Here is a 23,565-nt window from a genome sequence, read left to right on the forward strand (position 1 = left end):
GAATACTGCCGGCAGATTGTGTATGCTTCCCGACGGCGGTTACATTAACCCTAACCTTAACCCTAAGCTTAACCAAGTTCGATCTGTAGGTCTAACAAAGTCTCCTTGACATTACTTTACAGATGTACATCCAGACAACCACGCTGACCATTTCAGTGAGCCTGAGTGCGTCTGTCTCTCTGGGGATGCTGTACATGCCCAAAGTCTATGTGATCCTCAGGCACCCGGAGCAGAACGTGCCCAAACGCACACGCAGCCTCAAGGCCGTGGTCACAGCTGCCACCATGTCCAACAAGTTCAATCCCAAGGCCAGCCTACGTCCCAACGGAGAAGCCAAGTCCGAGTTGTGTGAGAGCCTGGAAACACAAGGTGAGTTATAAGGTGAAGACTTATATATGCTATATATACTGAACAAAAATATAAATGCAACATGCAATAATTTCAAAGATTTTACTGAGTTACAGTTCATATGAGGAAATCAGTCAATTGAAATAAATTCATTAGACCCTAATCTATGGATTTCACATGACTGGGAATACAGATATGCCTCTGTTGGTCACAGATACCTTAAAAGAAATGGGCCTCAAAATGGGCCTCAGGATCTCGTCATGGTATTTCTGTGCATTCAAATTGCCATTGATAAAATGCAATTGTGTTAGTTGTCCGTAGCTTGTGCCAGCCCATACCTTAACCCCAATGCCACCATGGAGCACTCTTTTCACAACATTGACATCAGTAAACTGCTCACCCACACAACGCCATACACGTGGTCTGCGGTTGTGAGGCCGGTTGGATGTACTGCCGAATTCTCTAAAACAACGTCGGAGGCGGCTTATGGTAGAGAAATGAATTTTCAATTCAATACATTGGTTTAAGAGGTAGAAGGTGGAAAGCAAAGTATCCAAATAATTATTTACTGGCCATCTTCCGCCGTTGTTATTTGACACTTCAATGGATGCAGGAATTTTTTCTTTTATGTCAGTTTGTGAGTTGGGGAAGGCATTAAAACATTCCCTGATAGGCTCAAATTCTCCACTGTGTGTGGAGATCACTAAGGAGGGCATCAGTACCAGGAGCGGTGCATAGTGCTACTTCACCAGCTACCTCAACGCCATACACAATAAACCTATTGTATTGTATTGTATTGAATGTATGTGATCCATTTCAATGCTTGTTATACAGCGTCTACAACAACCATGTTTTATTTTCAATTTCAATATCACAGAAAAACACTGCTCAATATGCTGTGAAGGTATATTTTTCAGCAGTTTGGCTCAGATTTGTGGCAGTGTTCAAAGCCCGGTGTAATTATTTGAGAGGTAAATCAGTTTCCTTTCTGAACCAGCTGAACCTCTCTCTGCCTGAGTCCATCTCCCTCTAATTTGAATAGCAATAAAAATGCTTGGTGGTTTCTGGGACAGACTTGGCTTTATACAACTATGGTAAGTAATGACTTCAACCATTGACACAGCAGAAATGTCTCAGGTGATGGCCAAAACACTCAACCACCCGGCTGGCTCGCTTCCCTCAGAAAAGAAATGTCAGTCATGTCTGTCAACAGAGATAGACTCCCTATTTGTGGGTAAATCTTAATGACGGATGCATATCGTGATGATTCACTGTTCCCTGAGAGGTAGCCTACAGTATTTGGGGGATTATTTAGCCCCTGCAATTTTTATTCCACTTATAACAAAAGTACGGAGATGTTCCCCAAAAATACATGGTTGACCATATACTGTAGTTGTTTATATAGAATGCAACATTGCAAATATTTGATGACAAAATGATGAGGATGCTGAGCATGGTGTGGCATTATATCTACACATAGGCCTTTATCCTAAAAACATGTATTTAGTTTAACGACAACAGTGACAATGTAACAATAAGTGAGGAGAGGGAGATTTGATAGCAAGCACACATTCCTTGCCTTTCTGTTTACAAAGGGGCATACAGTGCACAGGTATTTGAATAAGCACCATTTGTCATTGTCATGGTCATTGCCATTGAGGACACATTGCATGATGAAATTGAACAATTCCTGACCTTCTAGGTAGAGTTGCAAAGAAAAAGCCATATCGCAGACTGGCCAATAAAAATAAAAGATTAAGATGGGAAGTCTGAGATATGGTTTTTCTTTGCAACTCTACCTAGAAGGTCAGCATCCCGGAGTCGCCTCTTCACTGTTGACGTTGAGACTGGTGTTTTGCGGGTACTATTTAATGAAGCTGCCAGTTGAGGACCTGTGAGGCGCCTGTTTCTCAAACTAGACACTCTAATGTATTTGTCCTCTTGCTCAGTTGTGCACCGGGGCCTCCCACTCCTCTTTCTATTCTGGTTAGAGACAGTTTGTGCTGTTCTGTGAAGGGAGTAGTACACAGCGCTGTACGAGATCTTTAGTTTCTTGGCAATTTCTCGCAAGGAATAGCCTTCATTTCTCAGAACAAGAATAGACTGATGAGTTTCAGAAGAAAGTTATTTGTTTCTGGCCATTTTGAGCCTGTAATCGAACCCACAATTGCTGATGCTCCAGATACTCAACTAGTCTCAAGAAGGCCAGTTTTATTGCTTCTTTAATCAGCACAACAGTTTTCAGCTGTGCTAACATAATTGCAAAAGGGTTTTCTAATGATCAGTTAGCCTTTTAAAATGATAAACTTGGATTAGCAAACACAACGTGCCATTGGAACACAGGACTGATGTAAGGGATCGGGGGTTGGCTGGGTCTAGACAGAGTCTGACACTTCCCCGATCTACAGAGAGGGGGAGTCATCAGACTCGATCTGGTTCACCTGAGTTCTGAGCACACCTGTCAGTAATTAGTGTAGGATTTAAGGTGTGCTCAGAAGTTCAGTCGGTGCGAGGTATTGTTCCATTGTGACTTGCTAAGCGTTTTGTTCCGAGAGAGAGAGAGAGAGTTTGTTGTTTTTGATTACCCGTGTATCCGACCTGTGCCTTGTTGTTTGACTCCCCGTATTGCTTAATCCTCTGCTTGTCTACCCCAGTGATTACCGTTCTCTGTTCCTGTGCCTGTGCCCTCGACTACGACTAAGCCCGCTCCCTTGGTACCTCTGCCTGTCTATGCCTGGCCCGGTTTTGACCACAGCCCGCCCGACCACGATTAAGCTATTCCCTTGTCTGTCCTCTAATAAAGCATCGCTATTCTGCGATTGGATCTTACCACTCTGTCCGAGTATTCATTACAGAATACCTCGCCATTACCATGGATCCAGCGGAATTACAGAGGCGATGGGAGATACAGGAGAAACGGATGGATGAACTCCTGCAGCTACTCAACGCTGGTGCGGCTGAGGGCACCACCCCGAGCACGGTCAGTCCTCGTCCTACACCTCCGATTTCTCTACCGACAAGGTACGACGGGGAACCTGGCAAATGTCAGGGGTTTCTACTCCAGACGTCCCTGTATATGTCGTATAATCGTACGATGTTTCCCGATGACCGTAGCAAGGTGGATTTCATGATTTCTCTGCTAACGGGAAGAGCACTGGATTGGGCTACTGCGCTTTGGGCAGCTGAGGTCCCCGAGTTGAATGCGGAAGTTCAGTTCAAGAGACTGTTCCAAGAGGTGTTCGACCACCCAGTATCTGGGCGTAGTGTGGGAGACCAACTATGCGAACTTCAGCAGGGCCGTCGCACAGTAGCCGACTACGCTTTGGAGTTCCGTACGATCGCAGCCGGTAGCGGATGGAGCGAGACAGCTTTGCTCACCGTTTTCCGAAGAGGGCTGCGCAAAGACGTACAGACTGAGTTGGCTTGTCGAGGAGATATCACTGCGCTACATGATTTTATCAAAATAGCCATCTCTATTGATAATCTGATAGTGCAACACAAGGTATCCACAGTCCGGGAGCCCTCGATCACTAGTCCTAAGGAATCTGAGGAGGAACCTATGCAACTGGGACGGTCACCTCTACAAGGTTCGGTGAGACAACAACGTCGGCAAGACGGACTATGCCTGTATTGTGGTCAGTCGGGTCATTTCGTTCGTCTATGTCCGGTACGGCCAAACCGTACCCCAGGATATCGCCTCGGAACTGCCAAACCGGTGAGTGAGACTCAAGTTTTGAACATTACATCAAAACAAATGTATGTGCCAGTTACCTTATCTGTCGGAGAGAAAGTGCGCAGGTTGGAAGGACTTATTGATTCCGGAGCGGCTGCCAGCTTTCTGGATATGGGTCTTGCTGAGGAGTTGGGAGTTCAACTTATCCCAATTCAACCTCCCCTGCGAGTCAACGCGCTAGACGGTGAGCCCATGGGCACTGGGTTCATTACGCACCGTACAGAGGTAATCAAATTACAAGTGGGCTCCATACACCATGAGAACATCATTTTTTTCGTCATCTCCGCTCCACGGGAGCCGCTAGTTCTCGGCCACCCCTGGCTCGTCACCCATGATCCGGTCATCTCCTGGAAATCTGGCGATATCACGAATTGGAGTGAGGTATGTAGGGCAGAGTGCCTCAATTTACCGTGCAAAATGTCTACTGTGGAGGATGCGCATTGTGCGGTGTCTACTGTTGTCCCTACAGAATACCAGGATTACGCGCAGGTGTTCTCCAAGGAGAGGGCCACCGTGTTACCACCTCATCGGGCCTGGGACTGCGGGATTGATCTGCTATCCGGGGCTACACCTCCTCATGGAAGAATCTACCCGTTGTCACAGCCGGAACGAGAATCTATGAGCCAGTATATTGATGAGGCGCTACAGCAAGGGGCCATTCGCCCATCTACGTCTCCCGCCGCATCCAGTTTTTTCTTCGTGAAGAAAAAGGATGGCGGACTGCGTCCTTGTGTAGACTATCGAGGGTTGAACGAGATTACCATAAAAAATCGTTGCCCCCTTCCTTTGATTCCAGCAGCCCTCGAACAGGTGGGACAGGCCTCCATGTACAGTAAACTGGACCTCAGGAGTGCGTACAATCTGGTGCGTATTAGAGAAGGGGATGAATGGAAGACCGCCTTCATCACACATCGAGGACACTACGAATATTGTGTCATGCCCTATGGACTTACCAACGCGCCCTCAGTATTCCAGGCGTTCATGAATGACATTTTCAGGGACATGATTGATCGCTTTGTTATCGTGTACATTGATGACATCCTAATCTATTCTAACTCTCTGAGTGAACATGTGTCCCATGTACGACAGGTGCTGGATCGGCTCCTACAACATTCTCTGTTCGTGAAGGCAGAAAATAGTGAATTCCATGTCACTACGATTTCCTTCCTTGGGGCCATACTCACTCCCGAAGGGGTTAAACTGGATGAATCCGAGGTGCAAGCAGTACAAGACTGGCCTCAACCCCAGACGGTGAAAGAGCTCCAGAGATTCTTAGGGTTTGCCAATTACTATAGACGGTTAGTGCGTAATTTCAGCACAACCGCAGCGCCCCTGTCGGCGATGACCAGCTACAAGGGTCGCGGTCTGAACTGGACGGAGGGGGCAGTGCGTGCGTTTGAGACGTTGAAACAACGCTTTACCACCGCTCCTATTCTATGTCAGCCGGACCCTACCTTACCGTTTATCGTGGAAGTGGACGCCTCGGAGGTTGGAGTTGGAGCCGTGTTATCCCAACACCAAGGTGAGCCGCCTAAATCACGACCCTGTGCTTTCTTTTCAAGGAAGCTGAATTCTGCCGAGCAGAACTATGACGTGGGTAATCGGGAATTACTGGCGGTGAAGTTAGCACTGGAGGAGTGGAGACATTGGTTGGAGGGAACAGAGCATCCGTTCCAAGTGCTCACGGACCACCGCAACCTGGAGTATCTTCACAGTGCCAAACGACTGAACTCCCGACAGGCAAGGTGGTCTTTATTCTTCAACCGTTTCCGATTCACTGTTTCTTATATCCCCGGGTCCAAGAATGGTAAGGCGGACGTGCTTTCCCGACGGTTCGAGCGAGCGGAAAGACCCATGGAGCCAGAACCTATTCTCCCCATGAGTTGCCGTGCTGGTCCTGTGAGGTGGGCTATTGATGACACTATTCAGGAGAGCTTACAAGCGGAACCAGCCCCTCCAGAAACCCCGGTGTCTAAGGTGTTTGTGCCAGCCCCACTTCGACCTCAACTGATGAAATGGTGCCACACGTCGCTGGGATCTGGTCATCCCGGGATCACTTGAACTACACGACTCATCAGCCGCAAATACTGGTGGGATTCCCTCACAGATGACGTCAGAGACTATGTCTTATCCTGTCCCGTATGTGCTCAGTCCAAGGTACCTCGGGCACTACCGGAGGGTAAGCTGATGCCATTGCCAACTCCTCAACGACCCTGGTCGCACATTGCAATGGACTTTGTTACCGACCTACCAGAATCAGAGGGCCATACTGTAATTCTCGTGGTCATCGATCGTTTCTCCATGTGGGATACCGCATCAGGGATGGTACCGGCTGTGGACGAGTGGTTCCGTCGGAGTGCGCAGGTCTGGGAGACGGCCCATCAACATCTCAGTCAAGCCTCACAACAGCAAAAGACCTACGCCGACCGACGCCGGAGACCTACTCCCACTTATCAACCCGGGCAACGAGTGTGGCTGTCTACCCGAGACCTGCGGTTCCGACGGAGCTGCAAGAAGCTCCAACCCAGGTACATCGGTCCTTTCAAGGTACAGAGACGTATTAACCCTGTCACCTACCGTCTGTTACTCCCTCGACACTACAGGATAAACCCTACGTTCCACGTCTCCCTATTGAAACCTGTCCACTATAGCCCGATGTACCCCCCAATCGCTCAACAACCTACTACACCACCTTTGGAGGAGGAACAGGACACCACCTATACAGTCCACGAGATACTGGAGTCAAGACGGAGACGAGGGGGCATCGAATATCTCGTGGACTGGGAGGGATATGGACCTGAGGAACGGTCATGGGTCCCTGCTAAGGACATACTGGATCCCGCTCTCAAGGCCGCTTTCCACGCTGAACACCCAGATCATCCAGGACCCCGACCCAGAGGAAGACCACCCGGTAGAGGTAGAAGGCCGTCAGGAGCCGGCCCTGGGGAGGGGGATACTGTAAGGGATCGGGGGTTGGCTGGGTCTAGACAGAGTCTGACACTTCCCCGATCTACAGAGAGGGGGAGTCATCAGACTCGATCTGGTTCACCTGAGTTCTGAGCACACCTGTCAGTAATTAGTGTAGGATTTAAGGTGTGCTCAGAAGTTCAGTCGGTGCGAGGTATTGTTCCATTGTGACTTGCTAAGCGTTTTGTTCCGAGAGAGAGAGAGAGAGAGAGAGAGAGAGAGTTTGTTGTTTTTGATTACCCGTGTATCCGACCTGTGCCTTGTTGTTTGACTCCCCGTATTGCTTAATCCTCTGCTTGTCTACCCCAGTGATTACCGTTCTCTGATCCTGTGCCTGTGCCCTCGACTACGACTAAGCCCGCTCCCTTGGTACCTCTGCCTGTCTATGCCTGGCCCGGTTTTGACCACAGCCCGCCCGACCACGATTAAGCTATTCCCTTGTCTGTCCTCTAATAAAGCATCGCTATTCTGCGATTGGATCTTACCACTCTGTCCGAGTATTCATTACAACTGATGGTTGCTGATAATGGGCCTCTGTACGCCTACGTAGATATTCCATTAAAAATCAGCCATTTCCAGCTACAATAGCAATGTCAACAATGTCTACACTGTATTTATGATCAATTCGATGTTATTTTAATGGACAAACAAATTGCTTTTCTTTCAAAAACAAGGACATTTGTGAGCCCAAACTTTTGAACGGTAGTGTATCTATCTATCTATCTATCTATCTATCTATCTATCTATCTATCTATCTATCTATCTATCTATCTATCTATCTATCTATCTATCTATCTATCTATCTATCTATCTATCTATCTATCTATCTATCTATCTATCTATCTATCTATATATTTACACTACACTGAGTATACAAAACATTAAGAACACCTTCCTAATATTGATACCTCCCTTCCTCAGAACAGCCTCAATTTGTCAGGGCATGGACTCTACCAGGTGTCAAAAGCGTTCCACAGGGATGCTGGCCCATGTTGACTAAAATGCTTCCCACACTTGTGTCAAGTTGGCTGGGTGTCCTTTGGGTGGTGGACCATTCTTGATACACACGGGAAAGTGTTGATTGTGAAAAACCCAGGAGCGTTGCAGTTCTTGACACAAACTGGATGGCACCTACTACCATACCCCGTTCAAAGGCACTTAAATCGTTTGTCTTGCTCATTCACCCTGTGAATGGCACACATACACAATCCATGTCTCAATTGTCTCAAGGCTTAAAAATCCTTCTTTAACCTGTCTCCTGCCCTTCATCTACACTGATAGAAGTGGATTTAACAAGTTACATCTGTAAGGAATCATAGCTTTCACTTGGATTCACCTAGTCAGTTTATGTCATGGAAAGAGCAGGTGTTCATAATGTTTTGTAAAAGATACATCTATTAATGAAACTTGGTCCAATCTGTAGCTGAAACTACATGGTATTTACTCTTAGGTGGATATAACATAATTTCTATTTTTGGATATGTCATCAAATAACATTGATATCCACCTGTCGATGTACAAAGCACAAAGTAGAAATTCTGCTCCACTACTTACTAACCACAGTGTATACAGTACAGCAATAACTTTGATGTTGCGCTGACCTTGTCTCTGTGTTGAAATCATCTCCTTCTTCCTCTTCTCTTTCAGCTTTCGCCACAAAACAAACATACATCAGCTACAGCAACCATGCAATCTAGGAGAGGAAGGCCATCGTCATTGTTCAGTATGGTCACCTCGTGGCAGGTGAAACTTTTCTTATGCAGTGGAAATGGGGGGAAAATAGAGCAAGAAAATGGACATGGGACATTTTGTGAGGATCACTAAAGTATTTCCTAGGGAATAGTCATCGTAAAGGACAGAGAAAAGACAAGCAGAGATGCAGGAAGGGACCCTCAGGGGACCCCAACAGAACAAATACAGTATAATTGTGATGTTCCATCTTGTGTCGGCCATGGCAGACAAGACAAACACTTCCCTCCTGGCAGAGGCCAGAGTCCGGAGATGACATCATGCAGGATGGGGCTTCTAATCCCTTCTCGTTGTTTACATTGCTGCGTTACCTTCTCTCTCTCTATGACTTATCTTCTCAAGCTGACAATTGAAAGAATCTGTTTAGGTGTGTGCGATGCAATGTTGTAGTCTGCCAGTGTTGTCATCAGTAAGTTACATTGCTCTCAATGCTTCAGGAAGTTACAGAGCCACCAGATTAAGAGTGGTCAGTCCTTAAATGTCTAGGAGGACTTTAAGTAATGTAATTGTTAAAAAAATATATTTCTGAAAGTATTCCAGTTTTTAGAAAAAGACTGGATGGAAAACATCATTCCAACAATGCAGGATAATTGTATGCCATCATAAAAAATTCTAATGATGTTGACAACAAAAAATATGGTCATTACTGATTTTAAGCATGCCCGTTTGAACATCCTGTGTTGTGTTGTTAAAAAAATATATTTAGAATGCGTTCAAACTATGTTGCAGTGTCATTCCCATTGTTTGGGCCTGAGCCTATTGTATGTAATCTCCAAACTGATGAAGGTCTAGTGACTGATCTTTGTTTTGTTGTGCTAAAGTGAGGCCCTGATCTGTATTACCAGCTATCCAAAGGCTGCCACTGCCCTCTGCCCACTACGTCCGTGCTTTAATACAGTAACTCCAGATTAAAATGAAGAGCCTGAAAGAGGCCCTACAGTGAAATACCATAGCTGACCCCCATCCACTTCCACCAGCTATCCTCCTGATCACACATAAAGGTTTTTATTGATTGATATGATTTATTTAAGCGTCATACACCTACCGGTGCCCAGCCCACATGGGATAACAAGACACTACTAAATACAATTTTCCTTTTACTCAAGGTACAGCTAAGTTGTACAGATCATAAAAATTAAGATAAAGTTGCCACAGTATTCATTCACCCAAGATGATATCCATAACGAGACTAATTCATAACACAAAATGTTGTCTCTGAGGACTGTCATGTTCTGTAAAATGCTTCAGGGATATGCTATGTTACTATATGACTGATGCCTCAAGCTGCAGAAAATAACCTACTCAAGACAAAATGCAAAAGGATCCAGTACTCATTTCAGTCGCCTTCAGCTCTCTGAATAAATACAATATATTACCAAAAGTATGTGGACACCTGATCGTCAAACATCTCATTCCAAAATCATGGGCATTAATATGGAGTTGGTCTCCCTTTGCTGCTATAACAGCCTCCACTCTTCTGGGAATGCTTTCAACTAAATGTTGGAACATTGCTGCGAGGACTTGCTTCAATTCAGCCACAAGAGCATTAGTGAGGTCAGGCACTGATGTTGGGCGATTAGGCCTGGCTCGCAGTCGGCATTCCAATTCATCCAAAACGTGTTCGATGGGGTTGAGGTCAGGGCTCTGTGCAGGCGAGTCAAGTTCTTCCATACCGATTTCGACAAACCATTTCTGTATGGACCTCGCTTTGTGCACGGGGGCATTGTCATGATGAAACAGGAAAGGGCCTTCCTCAAACTGTTGCTACAATGTTGGAAGCACAGAATCGTCTAGAATGTCATTGCATGCTGTAGCGTTAAGATTTCCCTTCACTGGAACTAAGGGGCCTATCCCGAACCATGAATAACAGCCCCAGACCATTAGTCCTCCTCCACCAAACTTTAAAGTTGGCACTATGCATCCGGCAGGTAGCATTCTCCTGGCATCCGCCAAACCCAGATTTGTCCATTGGACTGCCAGACTGCCAGATGGTGAAGCGTGATTCATCACTCCAGAGAACGGGTGTGCTCAATTTTCTACACCTGTTAGCAACGGTGTGGCTGAAATAGCCGAATCCACTAATTTGAAGGGGTGTCCACATACTTTTGTATATATAGCTTATATCAGAGGGGGGTGCTGTAAAACTGAGCAGCCCTTTAGTTTTTTGAGGGAAACATTTAGGTCATTTGTGATGTGAATTCAATGCTCATTTTCCATCTATCCCTCTGTATTACTTTAAACACCATTTGTGTTGCAGAAATAAAATAATGTGAGTGCTGACCAAATGAAATGGCAAGTTAATATATGTTATTAAATAGATTGATGATGTCTGCTTTTATGTCCTGACAAAACTAAAAAGGGAAAAATGTGAACAAAAAATAAACAGTGCCTGACTATCTGACTATGTATTTGTAAAACATATTGAAAACTAATGAAGTGTGTGGAGCATGTCCAGTTATTTTTATACAAAATCACATTTCTAATTAAAATGTTTTTAAAAGTCCAAGCCTCTCTTCTTTCTTTCAAATGTTTGCTCTGTGGTCTGGAGAAGTAGTCAGACATGTCAGATAGAGAGGGAGAGCGAGAGATAAAGGGACGGAGTGCCAACAGGACTGACATGGCTGTCTTGGAGAGGGCAGCAGAGGGCAGTAGTGATGTCATTAGTTTAGATGCAGGAAGTTCAGGAGGCTTCAGGCTATAACCAAAGACAGTACAGTATGAAGATAGGTAGAAACTGCTTCTCCAATAGAAATCCCCAATCACGCTTGTAGGCAACAACGTTGGCGACGTTGGCTAGCTAAGCTCATACATGTGCAGGCCGTCAAATCAAAGGCACTCCTTTGATATAAAGTTGTTTTTGACTAAAGGAAAATGTGTCAGTTTGTCACTTTCACGAGGTTGGAGGAATAAGATGTTCAACTTCCTAAGCCTTTAGATTTCGAGAAAATTTACAACTAAAGAAAATGTTTCACTTCTCTCAATTACTTCCTAAACCCCAAACCCCGGGTTGGTCTGCTTCACAAGCGTTCCTGGAATTCTCACGATGTTGCGCCTCTGGGTTTAGAAAGTCTGTGCTATAACATTAACTTAACTGGTCAAATAACTTCACTATTTGGTAAAAACCAAACCAACAATCACACAAATTTGATAGCACTTCATAATAACTCCACGTAATAAAGCATTGATAATGGATTAGTAAATAGTTTATTCATCATTTGTGAATCATTACTCCCACATTTGCAATTGTTAGTAACCTAGTTATTCACACATTTATAGGCAACTTTTAAAGTATTTAATAATGATTCATAAGATCATTCATAAGATGTTTAATGTAGGTCCTTATAAACCATTTACTAATCATTAGTTAAGTATTTTTGCATGGCCTCATCTAAAGTGTGGGCTATTTATACTTTATGAATATTTTATCAATGTTTTGAGTGACCAGTGTAATTTCTCACAAAAAGATGGACATGTCATTGGAAGACATTCCAGCAGTACCTGATGCTCCTTAAGGTCTCAAAATGTTATCCTGTCAGTTGACAGTGACATGTCTGGTGAGTATGCAGGCCATGGAAAAACGTTTTTTCAGCTTCCAGGAATTGTGTACAGATCCTTGTGGCAAGGGACCGTTCAATGTCATGCTGAAATATGAGGTGATAGCAGTGGATGAATGGCACGACAATGGGCCTCAGGAGCACGTCACAGTATCTCTGTGAATTCAAATGGCCATTGATAAAATGCAATTGTGTTCGTTGTCTGTAGCTTATACCTGCCCATACCATAACCCCAACACCACCATGGGGCACTCTGTTCACAGTGTTGATATCAGCAAACCGCTTGCCCACACGACACCATACACGCTGTCTGCCATTTGCCCGGTACAGTTGAAACCGGGATTCATCCATGAAGAGCACATTTCTCAAGCGTGCCAGTGGTTATCGAAGGTGAGCATCTGAAGTTGGTTACGACGCCGAACTGCAGTCAGGTCAAGACCCTGGTGAGGACAATGAGCACGCAGATGAGCTTCCCTGAGACGGTTTCTGACAGTTTGTGCAGAAATGTTTTAGTTGTGCAAACCCACAGTTTCATCAGCTGTTCGGGTGGCTGGTATCAGATGATCCTGCAGGTGAAGAAGTTGAATGTTGAGGTCCTGGGCTGGCGTGGTTACACGTGGTCTGCGGTTGTGAGGCCGATTGGATGTACTGCCAAATTAACACAGAGAAATTAACATTAAATTATCTGGCAACAGCTCTGGTGGACATTCCTGCAGTTAGCATGCCAATTGCACACTCCCTCAAAACTTGAGACATCTGTGGCTTTGTGTTGTGTGACAAAACTGCACATTTTAGAGTGGCCTTTTATTGTCCCCAGCACAAGTTGCACCAGTGTAATAATCATGCTGTTTAATCAGCTTCTTGATATGCCACACCTGTCAGGTGGAAGGATCATCTTGGCAAAGGAGAAATGCTAACAAACAGGGATGTAAACAAATTTGCGCACAAAATTTGAGAGAAATAAGCTTTTTGTGCATATGGAACATTTCTGGGATCTTATATTTCAGCTCATGAAACATGGGACCAACACTTTACATGTTCCGTTTATATTTTTGTTCAGTGTAAATAAAAGGGTCAACTCAGATAGTCTGTGTAGCCATGTTGTTAGCTATTTAGCAGTCTTATGGGTTGGGGATGGAAGCTGTTCAGAAGCCTGTTGGTGTCAGATTTGATGTACCGTTACCGCTTGCCATGTGGAAGCATAGAGAACAGTCTATGGCTGGAGTCTTGAACAATTTTCCAGGCTTTCCTTTCACACCACCTGACATAGAGTTCCTGGATGGCAGGAAGCTCGGCCCCAGTGATTTACTCGGCTGTCAGCACCACTCTCTGTAGAGCCATTCGATCGAGGGCGGTGCTGTTGCCATACCAAGCAGTAATGCAGCCAGTCAAGATGCTCTCAATGGTGTATAACTTTTTGAGGATTTGAGGGGCCAATGCCAAAAATGTTCAACCTCCTGAGCGGGAAGAGGCGCTATCGCGCCTTCTTCACTACTGTGCGCGTGTGTGGACCATTTTAGGTACTTAGTGATTTGGAAACCGAGGAACTTGAAGCTTGTGTGCTCTCCCCCCTGTTTCCTGTAGTCCATGATCAGCTCCTTGGTCTTACTGATGTTGAGGGAGAGGTTGTTGTCCCGGCACCACATTGCCAGATCTTTGACCATCTCCCTATAGGCTGGTCCATCGTCACCGTTGATCAGGCCTACCACTGTCGTGTCGTCAGAAAACTTGACGATGGTTTTGGAGTCGTGCGTGGACACGCAGTTGTGGGTGAACAGGGTGTACAGAAGAAGACTAAGCACACAACCCTGTGGGGACCCCGTGTTGAGGGTCAGCGTGGCAGAGGTACCTGGGGTCGGCCCATCAGGAAGTCTATGATCCAGTTGCAGAGGGAGTAGTTCAGTCCCAGTGTCCTAAGCTTGGTGACAAGCTTGAAGGGGACGATGTGGTTGAATGCTGAGCTGTAGTCAATGAACAGCATTCTCACATACAGTGGGGAAAAAAAGTATTTAGTCAGCCACCAATTGTGTATGTTCTCCCACTTAAAAAGATGAGAGAGGCCTGTAATTTTTATCATAGGTACACGTCAACTATGACAGACAAATTGAGAAAAAAAAATCCAGAAAATCACATTGTAGGATTTTTTATGAATTTATTTGCAAATTATGGAGGAAAATAAGTATTTGGTCAATAAGAAAAGTTTCTCAATACTTTGTTATATACCCTTTGTTGGCAATGACACAGGTCAAACGTTTTCTGTAAGTCTTCACAAGGTTTTCACACACTGTTGCTGGTATTTTGGCCCATTCCTCCATGCAGATCTCCTCTAGAGCAGTGATGTTTTGGGGCTGTCGCTGGGCAACACGGACTTTCAACTCCCTCCAAAGATTTTCTATGGGGTTGAGATCTGGAGACTGGCTAGGCCACTCCAGGACCTTGAAATGCTTCTTACGAAGCCACTCCTTCGTTGCCCGGGCGGTGTGTTTGGGATCATTGTCATGCTGAAAGACCCAGCCACATTTCATCTTCAATGCCCTTGCTGATGGAAGGAGGTTTTCACTCAAAATCTCACGATACATGGCCCCATTCATTCTTTCCTTTACACGGATCAGTCGTCCTGGTCCCTTTGCAGAAAAACAGCCCCAAAGCATGATGTTTCCACCCCCATGCTTCACAGTAGGTATGGTGTTCTTTGGATGCAACTCAGCATTCTTTGTCCTCCAAACACGACGAGTTGAGTTTTTACCAAAAAGTTCTATTTTGGTTTCATCTGACCATATGACATTCTCCCAATCCTCTTCTGGATCATCAAAATGCACTCTAGCAAACTTCAGACGGGCCTGGGGGACATTAAGCAGGGGGACACGTCTGGCACTGCAGGATTTGAGTCCCTGGCGGCGTAGTGTGTTACTGATGGTAGGCTTTGTTACTTTGGTCCCAGCTCTCTGCAGGTCATTCACTAGGTCCCCCCGTGTGGTTCTGGGATTTTTGCTCACCGTTCTTGTGATCATTTTGACCCCACGGGGTGAGATCTTGCGTGGAGCCCTAGATCGAGGGAGATTATCAGTGGTCTTGTATGTCTTCCATTTCCTAATAATTGCTCCCACAGTTGATTTCTTCAAACCAAGCTGCTTACCTATTGCAGATTCAGTCTTCACAGCCTGGTGCAGGTCTACAATTTTGTTTCTGGTGTCCTTTGACAGCTCTTTGGTCTTGGCCATAGTGGAGTTTGGAGTGTGACTGTTTGAGGTTGTGGACATGTGTCTTTTATACTGATAACTAGTTCAAACAGGTGCCATTAATACAGGTAACGAGTGGAGGACAGAGGAGCCTCTTAAATAAGAAGTTACAGGTCTGTGAGAGCCAGAAATCTTGCTTGTTTGTAGGTGACCAAATACTTATTTTCCACCATAATTTGCAAATAAATTCATTAAAAATCCTACAATGTGATTTTCTGGATTTTTTTCTTCTCAATGTGTCTGTCATAGTTGACGTGTACCTATGATGAAAATTACAAGAACTTGCACAATTGGTGGCTGACTAAATACAAATTTTCCCCACTGTAGGTATTCCTGTTATCTAGGTGGGTGAGGGCACTGTGGCGAGCAATTGAGATTGTGTCATCTATGGATGTCACGATCGTCATAAGCAACGGACCAAGGCGCAGCGTGATATGCGTACATCTTTTAATGAGTACTTACATAATAACACAAAACAACAAAACGATACATGAAGTCCTAAGGTTAACAAACACAAACCTCTCCAGAACAAGATCCCATAATTAACTGTGCCAAACAGGCTGCCTAAGTATGGATCCCAATCAGAGACAACGAGAATCAGCTGCCTCTGATTGGGAACCACCCTGGCCAACATAGATCTACACAAACTAGAACAAAACATAGAAAATACAACATAGACAATCCACACCCTGGCTCAACATATAAGAGTCCCCAGAGCCAGGGCGTGACAATGGATCTGTTGGGGTGGTATGCAAATTAGGGTGGGTCTAGGGTGTGGCAAGTGTGTCCTTGTAGTTGTGAATGTGGTCTTATTAATAATGAGCCCTGTCTGTTTGTAGAGCAGTTCTTGTTGTCCTGTGGCTTTCATGGCACGCAGCTCAGGAGTGTATCATGGGATGATGAAGGAGATCACCCTTGTTTTAATGGGAGCCAGTACATCCAGGTGGGAGGCGAGCTCACTGTTGTAATGTGCCACCAGGTCAGTCACTGAGGATACATGAGGGTCAGCGGTGTCATGTGATTGCAGCATATCCATTAGGTCAGCAGTGTTAATCCTTGTTATATTTATGTAGGTAATGGTGAGCTTGTTGGTGGGCTTGGGCATGGGGGCAGGCACACTGAACAGTATGGCCTTGTGGTCAGAGATGGGTGTGTCCAGACCTGAGAGGTTGGAGGGAGCCGTGCCAGCCATGCCAGCACACAAGGCCAAACACATGGGTGGGGAAGTTGACATGCTGTGTGAAGTTGAAGCAATCCAACAAGGCCATGATGGGTAATGATCCATGATACATGTTTGTTTGTGTACGTACAGTGAGGGAAAAAAGTATTTGATCCCCTGCTGATTTTGTACGTTTGCCCACTGACAAGGAAATGATCAGTCTATAATTTTAATGGTAGGTTTATGTGAACAGTGAGAGACAGAATAACAACAAAAATATCCAGAAAAACGCATGTCAAAAATGTTATAAATTGATTTGCATTTTAATGAGGGAAATAAGTATTTGACCCCCTCTCAATCAGAAAGATTTCTGGCTCCCAGGTGTCTTTTATATAGGTAACGAGCTGAGATTAGGAGCACACTCTTAAAGGGAGTGCTCCTAATCTCAGTTTGTTACCTGTATAAAAGACACCTGTCCACAGAAGCAATCAATCAATCAGATTCCAAACTCTCCACCATGGCCAAGACCAAAGAGCTCTCCAAGGATGTCAGGGAGAAGATTGTAGACCTACACAAGGCTGGAATGGGCTACAAGACCATCGCCAAGCAGCTTGGTGAGAAGGTGACAACAGTTGGTGTGATTATTCGCAAATGGAAAGAATACACAAAATAACTGTCAATCTCCCTCGGCCTGGGGCTCCATGCTAGATCTCACCTCGTGGAGTTGCAATGATCATGAGAACGGTGAGGAATCAGCCCAGAACTACACAGGAGGATCTTGTCATTGATCTCAAGGCAGCTGGGAACATAGTCACCAAGAAAACAATTGGTAACACACTACGCTGTGAAGGACTGAAATCCTGCAGCGCCCGCAAGGTTCCCCTGCTCAAGAAAGCACGTATACAGGCCCGTCTGAAGTTTGCCAATGAACATCTGAATGATTCAGAGGAGAACTGGGTGAAATATTTGTGGTCAGATGAGACCAAAATTTAGCTCTTTGGCATCAACTCAACTCACCGTGTTTGGAGGAGGAGGATTGCTGCCTATGACCCCAAGAACTCCATCCCCACCGTCAAACATGGAGGTGGAAACATTATGCTTTGGGGGTGTTTTTCTGCTAAGGGGACAGGACAACTTCACCGCATCAAAGGGACGATGGACGGGGCCATGTACCGTCAAATCTTGGGTGAGAACCTCCTTCCCTCAGCCAGGGCATTGAAAATGGTTCGTGGATGGGTATTCCAGCATGACAATGACCCAAAACACACGGCCAAGGCAACAAAGGAGTGGCTCAAGAAGAAGCACATTAAGGTCCTGGAGTGGCCTAGCCAGTCTCTAGACCTTAATCCCATAGAAAATCTGTGGAGGGAGCTGAAGGTTCGAGTTGCCAAATGTCAGCCTCGAAACCTTATTGACTTGGAGAAGATCTGCAAAGAGGACTGGAACAAAATCCCTCCTGAGATGTGTGCAAAACTGGTGGCCAACTACAAGAAACGTCTGACCTCTGTGATTGCCAACAAGGGTTTTGCCACCAAGTACTAAGTCATGTTTTGCAGAGGGGTCAAATACTTATTTCCCTCATTAAAATGCAAATCAATTTATAACATTTTTGACATGCGTTTTTCTGGATATTTTTTTTGTTAACTGTCTCTCACTGTTCAAATATACCTACCATTAAAATTATAGACTGATCATTTCTTTGTCAGTGGGCAAACGTACAAAATCAGCAGGGGATCAAATACTTTTTTCCCTCACTATATAAACATGTATTTGTGTGTGTGTGTGTGTGTGTGTGTGTGTGTGTGTGTGTGTGTGTGTGTGTGTGTGAGTGTGTGTGTGTGTGTGTGTGTGTGCATGTGAGTGAGTTTGTGCGCGTGTGCACGTGTGTGGCTATGACAAAGGATGAGCAAACAAAAGAAAGAAAAGCAGGAACACCAAATGAATAACATGTTTTGATAATAGCATCTCAGGGTACTGGAATATTTGGTGGAAAACAAGCAATTATTTCAAATGAATAGTTTTTCATACTTCAAACCATGGTCGCTGCAGTGGTAATGTCCAGCCTTGAGAGTCTCTGTTGATCTCAAGCCTACAGAATGATTGCCCCTCAATTGGCCAATATAATGCAGAAAAATAACACAGTCTGCTAAATAGATGTTATTTGTGCACTGGAATATAGCTGAAATGTTTTGCAAAAGCATAAGGTGAAATCTAAAGGCCATCGTTCTCAAATGATTTACTTAAGGAGTGAGAGAAGACCTATCTCTTCTACCTCTCAGTATTTAGAACATTAACAACATTTTCTAATAAACTCGGTGAAACACATTGCTCACATAACATCAACAAATATTTAATCAATGTTCATTTATTCAATAGACTGAAAGTCTTAACGTTGTAATTAACATACAAATAGATGAATAAGAGAATGTTAAAGGCAACATGTTCCCCTACAAACATGCATGTTTTTCAACATAAACAAACTGAAATACAGATTGTCAAGATGAGTGCATCAAGGTCAGAACAAAACAATACTGACTGAAACTACTCAAGATCACTAAAAGCAGGACTTTTCTCCTCGCCACAGGGAACAATGTGTAAAAATAGATGAATATTCTTGAGCATCTGGCCCGTTATTTGCTTCAATAAGTCTCAATCTGAAAGCCAACAATTTTCAATAAATCAAGCTTATTTAGGACAAGTTCATCCGCTGTTATGCAAACTAATAGCGACGCACACAGAGAATTAAATGTATAAGCTGTCAAAAAATGACAGTCCGACCATTCAACTGTGAAAGGTTTTGAGGAGTTCAATGCAATCCTCTGAACTGTGTAATTGCAGATTGAGTGATACACTTGCTTTGATTGAAGTTAAGACGTTTATCTGCCCAAGCCAATGACTCCTATAAGCACTGATGAGTCTGTAATGGACAGCCATATAGTTTATCTAAAGACCAGAAAGTGAAGGCACCAGTGGACACACCATTCCGAACAGTAGTTGACAGACAATCTTTCTGATCCACAGATAAGAAATACAAAACGTGTGGCAGGATTCCCAACCCTGTCAATGTCACTCCACAGTAGAGGGGTGAATACAGTGAACAATCACTGAAGATAGTTTTCTGCCAGATTATTCCCGCATCACGTATAAGGTCTCCAAGCATCATCCATGCATCACATATGCATCCATCAGTAAAAAAGAACATTGCGCATTATCCATTCCATAGCTAACTTGAACATGATGGCCAAGATGTGGGATGCTTGAACAACGATATCCGAGTGGCTGAACATTTCCAACAGAGATTTCCATACCTTGGAACTGACAATACAGTAGGTGGTGTAAATAGGTGAATGGCATTTCTTATTTACATTGTACATTTTCTTCGGTTCACTGTCTGCCAGCACACAATACAGCCACCTCGCATGACAGAATGAGTCCAACCAATAGACATAGCTATAGGAAACAGATTTTTCGTGCATTTAGCACTAATACACAGTACCGAGACCCGGCATTGCAGCATTGTTTGTCTCCTCTCATGACTTCTCTTGAGGTCCCTGAGCTCAAGGCCTGAGCTCCCTCAGGACTCTCCTGAGCTCCCTCTGCTGTGGTGCAATGTACTGTCTGCATAGCCTCAAACAAATGGCTCTGTTCTGCTCTGCTCTCCTCTCCTGTGAAAACCAGGCCTTGCTTTTCAAGAGGAGAGCCACACAGGCTCATTCATAAGCTGGACAACATACAGTTAAAAATTATGAGAGATCACATAATCCTACCATGGCCTCGCTCTTTACAAAGGGGGCTTTCAGAAACTTCAAATAAAATACCTTCAATTCAGTGACTCACTCCATCTACAGTTGAAGTCAGAAGTTTACATAAACTTAGGTTGGAGTCATTAAAACTAATTTTTCAACCACTCCACAAATTTCTTGTTAACAATCTATAGTTTTGGCAAGCCGGTTAGGACATCTACTTTGTGCATGACACAAGTAAGCTTCTGATAGGCTAATTTACATAATTTGAGTCAATTGGAGGTGTACCTGTGTATGTATTTCAAGGCCTACCTTCAAACTCAGTGCCTGTTTGCTTGACATCATGGGAAAATTAAAAGAAATCAGCCAAGACCTCAGAAAAATAATTGTAGACCTCCACAAGTAAGGTTCATCCTTGGGAGCAATTTCCAAACGCCTGAAGGTACCACGTTCATCTGTACAAACAATAGTACGCAAGTATAAACACCATGGGACCACGCAGCCGTCATACCGCTCAGGAAGGAGACGCGTTCTGTCTCCTAGAGATGAACATACTTTGGTGCGAAAAGTGCAAATCAATCCAGAACAATAGCAAAAGACCTTGTGAAGATGCTGGAGGAAACAGGTACAAAAGTATCTATATCCACAGTAAAAGGAGTCCTATATAGACAAATCTGAAAGGCCGCTCAGCAAGGAAGAAGCCACTGCTCCAAAACCGCCATAAAAAAGCCAGACTATGGTTTGCAACTGCACATGGGGACAAAGATCGTACTTTTTGGAGAAATGTCCTCTGGTCTGATGAAACGAAAATAAAACAGTTTGGCCATAATGACCATTGTTATGTTTGGAGGAAAAAGGGGAAGAATTGCAAGCCGATGAACACCATCCCAACCGTGAAGCACTGGGGTGACAGCATCATGCTGTGGGGGTGCTTTGCTGAAGGAGGGACTGGTGCACTTCACAAAATAGATGGGATCATGAGGAAGGAAAATTATGTGGATATATTGAAGCAACATCTCAAGACATCAGTCAGGAAGTTAAAGCTTGGTCGCAAATGGGTCTTCCAAATGGACAATGACCCCAAGCATACTTCCAAAGTTGTGGCAAAATGGCTTAAGGACAACAAAGTCAAGGTATTGGAGTGGCCATCACAAAGCCCTGACCTCAAACCTATAGAAAATCGGTGGGCAGAACTGAAAAAGCGTGTGTGAGCAAGGAGGCCTACAAACCTGACTCAGTTACACCAGCTCTGTCAGGAGGAATGGGCCAAAATTCACCCAACTTATTGGGGCAGCTTGTGGAAGGCTACCCGAAACGTTCAACCCATGTTAAACAATTTAAAGGCAATGCTACCAAAAATATAATTGAGTGTATGTAAACTTCTGACCCACTGGGAATGTGATGAAAGAAATAAAAGCTGAAATAAATCATTCTCGTTACTATTATTCTGACATTTCACATTCTTAAATTAAGGTGGTGGTCCTAACTGACCTAAGGCATTTTTGCCATTTTGTTTCCTTACAATCTGGAATTAAAATAGATTTTTTGGGAGTTTGTATCATTTGATTTTCACAACATGCCTACCACTTTGAAGATGCAAAACAATTTTTTTTGTGTGAAACAAACAACAAAACTTGAAAGTGCGTAACTATTCACACCCCCCCAAAGTCAATACTTTGTAGAGACACTTTTTGCAGCAAGTGCAGCTGCAAGTCTCTTGGGGTATGTCTCTATAAGCTTGGCACATCTAGCCACTGGGATTTTTGCCCATTCTTCAAGGCAAAACTGCTCCAGCTCCTTCAAGTTGGATGGGTTCCACTGGTGTACAGCAATCTTTAAGTCATACCACAGATTCTCAATTGGATTGAGGTCTGGGCTTTGACTAGGCCATTCCAATAAATGTCAATGTTTCCCCTTAAACCACTCTAGTGTTGCTTTAGCAGTATGCTTAGGGTCATTGTCCTGCTGGAAGTTGAACCGCCGTCCCAGTCTGAAAGACTGAAACAGGTTTCCCTCAAGAATTTCCCTATAATTAGCGCCATCCATCATTCCTTCAATTCTGACCAGTTTCCCAGTCCCTGCCGATGAAAAACATCCCCAGAGCATGATGCTGCCACCACCATGCTTCACGGTGGGGATGGTGTTCTCGGGGTAATGAGAGGTGTTGGGTTTGCGCCAGACACAGCGTTTTCCTTGATGGCCAAAAAGCTCAATTTTAGTCTCATCTGACCAGAGTACCTTCTTCCATATGTTTGGGGAGTCTCCCACATGCCTTTTGGCGAACACCAAACGTGTTTGCTTATTTGTTTCTTTAAGCAATGACTTTTTTCTGGCCACTCTTCCGTAAAGCCCAGCTCTGTGGAGGTTACGACTTAAAGTGGTCCTATGGACAGATACTCCAATCTCCGCTGTGGAGCTTTGCAGCTCCTTCAGGGTTATCTTTTGTCTCTTTGATGCCTCTCTGATTAATGCCCTCCTTGCCTGGTCTGTGAGTTTTGGTGGGCGGCCCTCTCTTGGCAGGTTTGTTGTGGTGCCATATTCTTTCCATTTTTTAATAATGGTGCTCCGTGGGAAGTTTTTGATATTTTTTTATAACCCAACCCTGATCTGTACTTCTCCACAACTTTGTCCCTGACCTATTTGGTGAGCTCCTAGGTCTTCATGGTGCCACTTTCTTGGTGGTGCCCCTTGCTTAGTGGTGTTGCAGACTCTGGGGCCTTTCAGAACAGGTGTATATATACTGAGATCATGTGATACTTAGATTGCACACAGGTGGACTTTATTTAACTAATTATGTGACTTCTGAAGGTAATTTATTGCACCAGATCTTATTTAGGGACTTCATAGCAAAGGGGGTGAATACATATGCACACACCACTTTTCCGTTATTAATTTTGTAGAATTTTTTGAAACATAATTTTTTTTAAATTTCACTTCACCAATTTTGACTATTTTGTGTATGTCCATTACATGAAATCCAAATAAAAATCTAGTTAAATTACAGTTTGTAATGCAACAAAATATGAAAAACGCCAATGAGGGTGAATCCTTTTGCAAATCACTGTAGGGAAGA

At 44.3% G+C, this 23,565-nt stretch overlaps 1 protein-coding gene across 1 annotated transcript in view; it reads left to right on the top strand.

Moving 5' to 3' along the window:
• LOC311133586 (metabotropic glutamate receptor 4-like) overlaps positions 1-8,745 on the top strand; it is a gene marked incomplete at both ends in the record, with an annotated part of 268,734 nt that extends 259,989 nt beyond the window's left edge. Inside the window, 2 exons of the mRNA XM_084167102.1 lie at positions 123-369; positions 8,696-8,745. Coding sequence (XP_084023228.1) covers positions 123-369; positions 8,696-8,745 — 297 coding nt within the window. The remainder of the gene's footprint in view (positions 1-122; positions 370-8,695) is intronic.
• Between the last annotated feature and the right edge of the window lie 14,820 nt (positions 8,746-23,565).

The sequence above is a fragment of the Coregonus lavaretus genome (assembly GCF_964263955.1).
Source record: "Coregonus lavaretus genome assembly, chromosome: 8".
NCBI lineage: Eukaryota > Metazoa > Chordata > Actinopteri > Salmoniformes > Salmonidae > Coregonus > Coregonus lavaretus.